At 45.2% G+C, this 12,244-nt stretch overlaps 1 protein-coding gene across 1 annotated transcript; it reads right to left on the reverse strand.

The window, feature by feature from the left end:
• Positions 1–2,571: 2,571 nt before the first annotated feature.
• LOC119375431 (zinc finger protein 513-like) lies at positions 2,572–4,624 on the reverse strand. The gene is made up of 2 exons (XM_037645608.2): positions 4,615–4,624; positions 2,572–3,362 (listed from the first exon to the last, which is right to left on the reverse strand). The coding sequence occupies exons 1-2, from the start codon at positions 4,622–4,624 to the stop codon at positions 2,836–2,838; spliced, it is 537 nt and encodes a 178-aa protein (XP_037501536.1). The 3' UTR covers positions 2,572–2,835.
• Between the last annotated feature and the right edge of the window lie 7,620 nt (positions 4,625–12,244).

Consider the following 12,244-nt stretch of genomic DNA (forward strand, 5'->3'; position numbering starts at 1 on the left):
AAACACTAGTTAAACTGGTTGCACAAGGGGAGAAATTCGGCCTTGTTGGTAAGACATTAGGAAAATTTTTGCAGCGCAAAATAACACAGGGACGAGAAGGGAGGACACAACACGAGCGCACGTGTTGTGTCCTCCCTTCTCGTCCCTGTGTTATTTTGCGCTGCAAAAATTTTCTTAAACTGGTTACTATACAAATACATGTAGCTTAGCAAACTGCGAAGTACACTATTAGGATGGTCCAATGAGGTACACTTGACATCAAAACACTGGTTACTACGCAAATACACGTACCTTAGTTAACTGCAAAGTATGCCATGTACTGCATTAAAAATATTGTACTTTGCGCCGCCAGTTCATAATGCCAGCTAGAAACCAACGGTAATGTGGCCTCTCTGCAAAACGAACAACAATGCTGAACCAGTGTTTCGTTTTTTAACAGTGTTAGCAGAGCCTGTACACAGTGCCTGTATTGTGTTGCACAGTGAGCAAGTCACCCAGTCAACGTCACCGATATCAAGAGTCTCAAAAACCATGTCGGTGTCGATCTCTAGGTGGCACTGCAAGCTTCTGTTCCTATGATTGCACTATGAACAGTTCTAGCACACACTGAATAAAGAGATCCAATTCTGCAACAACAGCCATTTGGTGGTGCAGAGATAAGCCAGAATAATGCAAGCAAATGATCACCACTGCAATGAGTTAGAGACCATTCTATCACCTTGAATAGAAATTTAGCTGTGTGTTCTGCAAGAATCAGCCATTATTAATGCATCGGACAGGGTTCTATGAAAATTTGGATTGTTTATGGAGCTTGAAGTTCTTCACATTGAAACAACAAAGCTACAGCAAGAAAACTGGTGCCAACAAAGACATCGGCAGAAAATGCAATAAGAGTTTTCGGACTTTCTCTACTAACTTCCAACTCACCTTCAGCACTTGCACAAGTTTTCATGTATACCATACACCAGCTAACTTTGCAAGAAGGAATCTTAAAATAACACAGCTAGTACATCAGGAAAAGAAAAAAAGACATCAGAGATGAAACAACAACGATTTTTCTGGTGATGCCAGCAATGTATAGCCTGTATTATGTCGCGCAGATTGCAACTAAGCCCTGAAATCGAGAGAAAAGAAAAAACAATTATGCAAAGCAACGATGTCAATGACTGTGCACTTATGAAATGCCAATAACTGACGTTGGTGCCTGGACATGAACTGCCATAGTTCTCGGTGCTGCCATTACCCAAAGCCCATTTTTATTTGAACATTACTTGAAACAGCCATCAGTTGCGCCAGAGCTGAACAAACACAACAAGCACTTTCTATGGCAAATGTGCTGCTCGTGGCATGCTCCGACACAACACAGCCAAAGTGTGTTCAGTTTTTGCTTCCGCTTGAAATCTAGCAGACACAAGAAGTGCAGTGCACGAGACATTTGCAATAACATTGTACGTTCTGATGAACTCGCTCTTTTTCATTCTTCTATAATGCCTTGAAACAGAATATATAAATTGCATTTCAAAGGTGCCATCATAGTTATTAACTTTAGCCCAATTTGTATGCAGCATAAGCAAGCAAGCTACAATTCAGTATGCACGGCATATTTTGCCTTGCACAGAGGTACAACTTGCCACAATGCATATCATAACGGAATGCCTTACATCGCAACTTAAGCAGTGAAAAACGCCAAGCCATCAAGTGTCCGCAAGTAAATGTTTATTCTTGCAAGACACAGAGACGGAAGAACACGAGCAATCACAATTCAGCACCAAGGAAAGGAAGTGAGCAGTTTGGTAGTGTGATGTGTGAACAGCCCTCCGGATAAAATATGCCCGCAGAGAATACTGGCGAGGGTACCACACGCCTTAGCACTTGCAGTTTTACCGAAGAAGAGTGCGCAGAACAAATTTCCTGTAGCGCGAGTAAAACACAGAATGAAAGAAAACACATGGGTGCATGTCGTCTTTTCCCCAGTCTTCCAATTGAGCTACAGAAAACGTACTCAAGATGCATCACCAGCAAGACCACGTTGCAGCGCTCCCGGAACAGGCTTGCAGGAGCTTTCCCTGTACCATCGGGAAAACAACCAAAACAAAGAGGTCCAAATGATTCATACTGAAACGTCAACTCACCGGGTCCCTTATGCATTCGCCTAAGACTTGAAGGCGAAAGCCATCTTCTTTTCCGTTCTCTTCTCAATTGATCTACTGATCCTCACCCCCCCCCCCCCCTGCGCCGCTTTATGAAAGCTTTCTGCACCTAACGTGGTTCTGCACTGCCTCTGTGATCGACTCAACTTTGACCAAGCAACAATGCCATGTGATGACATCATCCTATGACGTCGCGTCGTGATGATGTCACTGTGATGTCATCGTGACAAATTCTGGCGAACTGTGACGTCATGATGACATCATGTGGTGATGTTATCAAGTGTGATGATTATCTTTTTTAAATCACTTGTGTTGACTCCAATGATCCATTTTCACGTTTCATGAGGCATTTAAGGCATTTGCCTTAATTTAATAAGGTACAGTTGTAAACTCGGGGGATGGCTGTTAACACGGCGAAACAGACAATGTCTGAAGAATGAGTGGACACTTTGAGGCCTGTGTCGTATCACAACAACATCTGCAAACTTCCCGGTATTTATTTCTTTACCAGCATTTGAAGCCAGACCACGTGACTTGGAACGCCACTTGTTACAACAAACATGGCAGTACTAACAGCATTGGTCCAATGAGACGTCGCTGCTTTGAAGAGCAGCATTGAAGCACCCTGATTTTTAAGTTCAAAGTGAGAAGTGTCAGTGTTGCTGAGTCCACGAGCTACACCCGATCATTTTCTGCTTCTGGGTTTACCAAAGTGCACCTTGTTTATGTGCCTCTTCAGGGTGTCCATCCGGGGGAACATGCAGGTACACAAGCTGCAGGCAAAATTCTTTTCACCCGTGTGTGTGAGCACGTGACGTGCCAAGTTTTGGGACGAGACTGATGCATACGGACAAAGTTCGCACTTGTACTTCTTGTTCTCTTCGGCGTGCGTCGATCTGTGTTGTTTCAGACAGTCCGCGTCCGGAAACGCCTGCTGGCACACTAGACACAACAGCCCCTCCTTCCCTCTGTGAGTGCGGACGTGGTTCTTGAGGTCGTCGGCATAAATTGAGGAGAAGGAACACAGGTCGCAGGAGAACAACTCCACCGTCTCCTGCTTCTGAGACTCCGTCAGGCCGGGGGGACGTGGCGCCAACCGAGGTGCAAGCGGCCTGACGGTGTTTGTCGACGCTGCCTCGGTCACTGGCACTTCGGTGAATCCCGTTGCCACTTGCAAAGCAATGTCACGGCTGTTGGCAATGAGCAAAATTCCTGCGACAGCAGAATGCAAATGCTCATTAACAGCGCAGAAGCAATTGCAAAGTGTGTCTGTGAACCCCATGCGAGGTGTGCTTATCAGTGCAATTAACGTGGCCTTAAAGGGGCACTGACATAAACTTCAAGTTCGAGATGTGCCCTTGATTCGACTGCTCGGTATGCACATGGTCTTCTTGGCCAAAGTTGAATGGCTCCTGTCACCTCGAAGTTTAATTATTTCGAGGGCAAACAGCGTACAAAAGCTCAACTGGGCGTTCGGCACACTGCGACATCGACACTACTGTGATGTGTTCGGTGTGGTAGCCACTGTAGGTGTGGTTCATACCATCCTGAGTCACAATGCACTAGTAACGACGACGTCAACGATGTGAGTGTTCCTATCATGGCGCCGCCTGGTGCCAATGCCTACAAACGCTCGCTCTCAGTGGCTCTTCTCACTCCTCATGCCTGGTCTTCATCATGCCGCTTTGAATGATTTGTTGTGTGCTCTTCAATCAGCATGGGAACAGTTATGCACTGCAGTCGTGTTCTTCGAAGCGCGGAAAAAACCTGCTGGAGTGTGTCGCTTAATTACACGTACGGTACAGACCAACACGGCCATAAGCTACAGAAGTGGGGCTAGTGTAGGTAAGTAGAATATAGGGAAATATCATCGACGAGTAACGTGCAGATGGTGCTAATAGAAAATTTCAGTTCGTCCTACACTTCTGTGTGTTCGTGTAATGCTGGATTACCGTAGCCATAGATGTTAAGAGGCCCAGGCCCGTAGCCAGGAATTTTTTTTGGGGTGGGCCCACTTGCTGAAGGCCTTGACTATTTGAGAAAAACACCTTTTTTATTAATTATTTTCGGTAAAACACCCCCGCCATCAAAATTTCAAGGGAGGTAGGAGCCCTAGGCCTCCCCCTCCCCTGGCTACGGGCCTGAAGAGACCGGATAGGTGGGGCCATCTAGCGGCTCAAAGAAGAACCTTGCAAGCACAGAATTATTGTACAAACCTAGCGCATTCTATCTCTCTGCTGGTGTACATTTGCGGCAGCGGAGTAATTCCGAATGTGTTGCCTTGTTAAAGACCTCTGGTCAAAGATGGTCGGCAAAAACAAAGAACGTACGTATCTATCACTGTGGTTGTCCAAAATGCCACAAGATGTCGACATCATCGACAGGTAACCCGATATTCTGCAGACCCCTCTGCGTATACCTTACATGCTAAAACTGTCAAATACTACAGCTAATTGCAACATACCAGCGAACATGGCTCAAGCATGTCCCAGGCATCTTTCTGTTGCAACTTGGACGGCGTCCATTTCTGAATCCCTGCCTTCTAAAGGGTCGAAGCGAAAACGATTTGCAACGTTGCAAATCGCGGCGATTCCCAATTCCAGAATCTTGTCTTCATCACTTGTCGACCCTGTTGACGGCAATGACAGCGATGCTCGTGGCAATGACACGACTGCACATGCGCACCTAGGAGACGAAATGTCAGCTGAACTTCACGTCACTTGTTTCTGTGGCCAGTGATCAGCTGAGACGCGGTCTGGCGTCACAGCGAGCCAGCGCTATTAGCGCTACGAATTGGCAGGCTTGCAACACGATTTTAATCGTACTCGATACTGGCCAAATAAATCAATATAACATAATGTCTGGGGTTTTACGTCCCAAAACCACCATATGATTATGAGAGACGCCGGAGTGGAGGGCTCCGGAAATTTCGACCATCTGGTGTTCTTTAACGTGACCTAAATCTAAGTAAATCAATATAACAAATAGTTATTCGTCCCTCCGTTACATTTTGAGTCGCGAATTGCTACTAGGGGTCATAACTACTCGTTCATGCAAAAATATTCACATGTGTAAATTTGGTGTCGGTGCCCCTTTAAGAGAATTTTTTGCTGGGCTAGTTGATTCATTATGCTAAACTGCAGAGCGCGAATTCCGTACGGGACATAGGAGAGCACACACAGCATTTGTCCTGCGCTATGTGCGCTCTTGGATGTACCGTGTCGAATTTGTGCACTGCAGTTTAGCATTAACATAGCCAATGCACTTACAAATCGGTCCCCTTGACAAATATAAGAAACTGTTTCCAGGAAACATGCAGACACATGCACATTCGTAGCATGTCAAGGCATAGGACCAACAAGTAGTGAACAAACAGAAAATGTGCACAAGCACTAGTAGCAGAAATGCAAAATGTATCATCACTTACGTCCTCTCATAAAATAAGAACAAATGGCTCTATGTTGGCAACGTGACTGTCACGCTACATTCACACAGAAGTTTTCCAATGCCTATGCAGCCTTGGTAATTTCATGGCGCGGCTTTAAAAACACATTTTGCCCAATATAAAGCAATACTGCAATGCTTGCTTGCAGCCGCAGACAGCTATCAAATGGATGTAAGATTTCTTTTTTCTGGCTTTTTACTTTTCTTTGCACTTTTACTTTACCGTAAGCAAAACATATTTCTTTTCCTCAGCTAGCCTATCCTTTAGTTTCACACATTGCTTCTCTTAAATTTCCCCGGATGTTGTTATTGACAGTCAGTTCTGCATGTGCATCATCTGTTATACCTGAGCTGTCAGAATGGTGTTAAATAACAAAGGTGTTATTTGCAAGGCAGCAGGTACGGTAGAGTATGCGGCCCAGGAGGATGAGACATGAACTCTCAAGTTGTAATCAGAACAATGAGATTTAGTTTGCGTGCCTCCCTTCCATGCACAGTTAGTTTAGCTTCCACCCCCCCACTCCCCATCTCCAAATTTTGGAAATATTGGAAATCTATGCCTCTGTTAAAGACTGCACCAAGTATCCAACTTCAAATGCTCCAGTGTAGTACAGTCATGTTCAGTGATACGGCAACACAACACAACTATTTTTCAGCAATGAACTTTACAAGTGCTGCAGCAAGTGGACATTAAAGCATTTCTTTCTACTTCTAAACAAATCAGCGGCGTATTAAACATGCACAAATCCGGATAGCAAAAACCACAAACAAGAGAAAAGAAATGCGGAAATATGAATGCATTATGAATCAAGTGCATGTAGAAATACACGTTACTGTGCACGCTAAACAAGAGCCACGAATTCAAGCTGCAAAATCAAGAAAATACATATACAAAAGTATTGCAAAACAGTTTTCTATATATGGCTCGACAACTGTACGAAATGCTTCAATGCATCATGGTGCCTATGACCAAAATTTGTCCAGAAATGAACATTTGAGATGTGACCTCTCAAAAGACAGACATTTTTTTAGCCATGAACATATACAAGTGCTGTAGCAAATGCCCATAGCAGCATTTCTTTCTCTATTGAAGCAAATCAGTGAGGTGTTAAATACGCACAAATCAGGGTGCTAAAAACCACAAACAAGTGAGGGGACATGCACAAATACAAATGCATCATGAATAGGGTACATGTAGAAATACACATGACTCCTTTGTTGTCTTAAAAAGTAAACATGCTTCTATGGCAAATTACATCTTTCATTTTGTGCAGACTGTTGCACAGGATGGCACAATGTGGTACACTTGACGGCAAAACTCTGCTTACTATACAAGTACACGCAGCACAGTTACCCGCAAACAACACTATGAGCTTCATTTTTAAAAATTGTATTTTGAACATTCAGTTTGTAACATTACCTAGGGGACCAGCAGGAAGTGGCCTCTGAGCAAAACTAACAATGCTGAACCATAGTTGCAGAACTTCAATGTTTTTTAGCAGTATTAGCAGAGCTGTTGCAGAGTGATCAAGTCACCTTGTCAACATCATCGTGACCATGCGTCTCAGAAACCACTTGCGTCTATTTCCACATCAACTTCATAAGCGGCACAACAAGCTTTTGTTTCAGTGGTTGCGCTACAAGGAGTTCTTGCTGCAAACACACGCATCGAATAAAGAGATGCAATTCTGCCGCAACAACCATTGTTGACTAGGAGATAAGCACAAATAATGCAAGTATGCAATCACCATTGCAATGAGCTAGAGACCACGCTATCACCTCGAATGAAAATTGAGCTATTTCGAGAGGGTCAGCCGTTAAAGCACTAGAAAAGTCCTTTAAATATTTGGATTGCTTGGATTGCTAATAGGACTCAAAGTTATTCACGTTAAAACATGGCACAGCTACAAGAAAGCTGATGCGAACAAATACATCAGCAAAACACGTAATAAGAGCTTTCCATCCGTCTTTCTCTACTAACTTCTACAGACATTTTGTGCCTGTACAATTTTCTCATAAGCCATCGACCAGCTACCCCGGCAAGAAATCGTTTTTAAACAACCCTGCTAACACAGTAGAAAAAGAAAGACATGTCAGCAATGAAACAGCAAAGATGTTTCTGGTGATGCCAGCAGTGTTGCCTGTGTCATGTCGCGCAGCTTGCAACTAAGCCCTGAAATCGAGACAAAAACGAAGAATTACGCAAAGCAACAATGTCTGTGATCGCCCGGGGCGGATCCAGGTGCCAACTTTGGGGGGGGGGGGGGCGGTTCCTTCATCTGACCGGGGGGAGGGGGGGAGTGGTAGGGTAGGGATGAGGAGACAGACAGGCATTGCAGGCAGGGGGGGAGGGCTGACACAGGCTTTGGGGGGGGCGATCGCCCCTACCGCCCCCCCTCTGGATCTGCCACTGGTGATCGCACACTTGTGAAATGCAGATCCCTGGAGTCAGAGCCGAGACACCGATCGGTGCTGCCACTCCCCAAAGACGGTCTATTTTTTATATAGAACATTACTGGAAACAGCTACAAGCTCTGCCAGAGCTGAATGAATACAACAAGCACTTTCTATGGCATGTCCAAATGTGCTGCTCTTGGTACGCTCCGACACAACACACCCAAAGTGCATTCGGTGTGAGCTTGAAACCACGCAGATGCCAGACAATAAGTGCAATGCACGCAACACTCACAATGACACTGTATGTGCTACTCTACTCCCTCTTTTCATTCTTCCATCATGCCTCAAAAGAGCATAAAATGCTTGTCAAATGTGCCATCATAGTTATTAACTTTAGCCCAATCGGTATGCAGCATAAGCAGTTTGTAATGAGCATCCACACTTTTTCTTGCCACATAGGTACAACTTGCCACAATTCATATGGTACTGGAATGCCTAACATCCTAACTAAAGCACTGAAGAACACCAAGCCATCGAGTGCCTGCAGGTAAATGTTTATTTTTGCAAGACAAGGCGACAGAAGAACACGAGTAATCACAATGAGCATCAAACAAAAGAAGTGAGCACTTTAGTGGTGTGACATGTCAACAGCCCTCTGGATAGAATACGCCCACAGAGAATACTGGCGAGTGTGCTACATGCTTCAGCGCTTGCAGTTTTACCAAAGAAAAGTGCATAAAACAAAATTCCTGTAGCACGAGTAAAACAAAGGATGAAAGAAGACACATGGGCGCATGTCTTCTTTTGTTCAGTCTTCCAATCAAGGTACAGAAAACATGCTCAAGATGCATTACCAACAAGACCACCTTGCATCACTCGCTAAACAGGCTTGCAAAAGCTTTTTTCCCTGTACTATCGGGAAAACGACCAAAATGACGAGATCAAGACCGTTCTTACCGAGACGTCCAAACTCACAGGGTCCCTTACATAATCACCAAAGACGACTCGAAGGCGAAAGTCATCTTATTCTTCGTTTTCTTCTACATTGATGTACCGTATATTGCCGATTATAAGTCGACATTTTTTCATAAAATGACCTTCCAAAGTTCGGGGGTCAGACTATAATCGGAGTCTACCTATACGCGGAATTGTAAAGTCAACTTGTCTGTGGGGTCCGACGAAAGGTCATCGTCCTCGGATTTCCTGCTATTTTACGCATCAATAACATCAGCCACAGAGGCAGCGGAGTCACGGCAACAGCTATCTCCCAAAGCACGTGCGCCGCTTTCGGAGCCGGACATCTTTGCGATCTGCCACGACGATTGTGAAACTATAGCGAAACCACGCAAGGCGAAACTACGGAGCGCGTTTAAGAATCACCGCTGCGCGGCATTAATGCGAACTGCTTGGGAAACACGGTCTCGAAAGCAGCATTTCAAACCTTTGATAGAGGACGAACGATGCTCTATGAATAAAGAGGAATTTATCTTGCAATGCGCCCTGCAGTATTGTTTTCATACAATAGCAACGATTTGTTGACAAACTATCGCGTTCCACAGAAAAGCTGGCAGCACTGTGTTGGCTGGCAACACTTCGCGGGGAGCTAAACCACATGACCAGTCACATGCGCCCACAAGCGTCTTCACGTCTTTTTGCACTCACGCCTGTTCGCCATTTCTGCATTTCACTTCGCTTGCGAGCAATGGTGTGCGCCATTTGCGATGCTGCCAAACGGACGCCAAGATGCCACCGCTACGCCGGCAACAGTACAGCGCTGCTTTCAAGAGGCAAGCGATCCTCTACGCAGAGTCAGAAAGCAACGTTGACGCAGGGCGCAAGTTCGATGTGTCGGAAAATTATGTGACGGAATGGAGAAAACAAAGGACCAAGATCTTCGCGTGCGTTGCTACACGCCGTTCCTTTCGTGCACCGAAGTCTGAAGGATACCCTGCCGTTGAGGAGGCGGTTCGAGATTGGGTTCACGACCAGAGAAACAAGAGCCCGAGTGTTTGCTATGATGATATTGAAGCAAAAGCACGTACTGTCGCGAAGGATATGTGCATCCCGCAGACTGAGTTCAATGTATCCAAGAAATGGGTCACGAACTTTATGAAACGGAACGGCCTGAACCTAAGACGACGCACAACTGTTTGCCAAAGGTTGCCCGAAGCCTACGAAGAAAAACAGTGCGCGTTTCTTCGCTACGTGAGTGATCTGAAGGCAAAGCATTCATTCCTGCTGTGTCCGCGCGGCGTTTTCCACGTGCGGCATCTCAGTACCCCCGGCACCCGTTCCGACGGCGAACAGCAGCAGTGGCTCACGATGGCAATGACCGTGACTGCGTCCTTCTCTCAAGCGACGACGGGTCGTAAGCAATGTTTCACGGGCAAATAAATGTTTCTTTGCATCACTCCCTCTTCTGAAAATCTTACTGGTGAGCTATGGCCGCAGCATGAGGCTGTGTTCGGAGTCAACTTTTTTTTCCCCTAGAAGGGGTTGCAAGTTGGGGGGAGTCTACTTATAATCGGAGTCGACTTATCATTGGCAATATACGGTATTCTCCCTCCAACCCCCCCCCCCCCCCCACCGTCCAAAAGCTTTCTGCACTTAACATGGTGAAATAGAAAGGAACAGAGAAAAAAGAAAGATGAAAAAGACAGAAAGAATGAGAGGAAGAAAGAGAAACAAGGAGGGCTGCCCAGCTCTGCACTTCCTTCAGGCTTGGCATCACTAGTCTGAAGCTGCCTTAATTTTTTTGCATCACTTGTGTTGACACCAACGGTCAATTTTCACGTTTCATGAGGCAGTTAATTCTTTTGGGACAGCTCCCTTGAAGCATCGATCATATATGATCGATGGCTTTCCGTGCGATGCCGAGTTCAAATTTTCACGTGATTTATTTAGTGTGCAGTTGATCGCTAGATAGTTTGCCGTTTTTCCAGAAGGTGGCGATACATGAGAGCGAGATTTTTGGGTAGCGGCAGCAGCAAACGTAGCAGACGATGGCATCAGGCTTGCGCCAGGCTGTGCAATGAAATCGACGTGAATTGTGTGATTTCGCTGATTCGACAGCAGGTTTCAGGTTTTCTTTGATGAATCAAGCAGCGAGGTGTACGAAGGTGACTTTGACAGCTCGGACTTATTTTCGGAGAGCGATTCGGGTAAGGATCGACCTGGGACTTCAGCCAGTACTCGTACGTGAGCGTAGTTTCACATTCACTTCTCTCACGAGAAGCCAAAGAGGCTTGCTGTTTGTTCACATTGTTTTATTTCTGTTTAATAAGAGTCTCAACCAACTTTTAGAGAAGAGCTTATTTATCAGCTTCTCAACCTTGACGATGCCAGGCCAGCCCTCAATGCTCCACCTCCTCCACTCCCATCCACGAGGCACGCGCTCCACAAGCTAGCAAAAGTACACAGGCGCAAGAATTGCAAGCTCTGTTATGAGCAGGAGAAAACCGAGCTGAAAACAAATGTTTTTTGCAGTACACGTTAAGTACATTTGTGTTTTACTACTGCGCGGAACTGTTTCGTTAAGTGGCACAAGCGCCATGGGACATGAGTACTGCACTCGTTTTGAAGCACTCGTTTGAAGCAGCAAGTGTTCAATAGGACATTTTTTATTATTACCATGTATAACCTTTATGTGTATTACTTCAATCTGTATGAACGACAATTTTATTAGCTTCATTTTGATGCATGTAACAGAAATATAGCGCTATGACTTGATTTATTAAAAAAAGTCACTGTGTCTCCACGAAGTGAATGATGATAAGTGGGCGAAGCACGTGGGGATCGTTCAGTGTTACTGTAAATCACCCATGACTCTCGTGTATTTTTCAGTGCAGTTTGCATTGTACTTTCCCATGCTTGAATGATGGGCGCTTAATGTTGGTGTTTTTACAGTGTTTTGTCACCTTATTTTTGTGCTTGTTCACCTTTCGTTACCCTTTAGACGTTTTGTTTTTACAGTGTTTTGTCATTTTATTTTTGTGCTCGTTCACCTACTGTTAACATTTTTTCACAGATGTTTTTGGTTTTGATTGTACACGGTGCTGTCACGTTTCGGTTTCATGTACCATGATGGCCGGACACAGATGGATGGACAAGCCTCGGCCAACAAGAGGAAGAAGACTTCTCCTTGACCTGAGCATGCGCTCACTTATCATCAAGGCGCTCGAAGAGCAAGAGGAAGAAGACTTCTCCTTGGCGTGAGTGCTGTCGGTTTCGTGCACCGTGACGGCCGGACGCGG

The sequence above is a fragment of the Rhipicephalus sanguineus genome, chromosome 11 (assembly GCF_013339695.2).
Source record: "Rhipicephalus sanguineus isolate Rsan-2018 chromosome 11, BIME_Rsan_1.4, whole genome shotgun sequence".
Classification (NCBI taxonomy): Eukaryota; Metazoa; Arthropoda; class Arachnida; order Ixodida; family Ixodidae; genus Rhipicephalus; species Rhipicephalus sanguineus.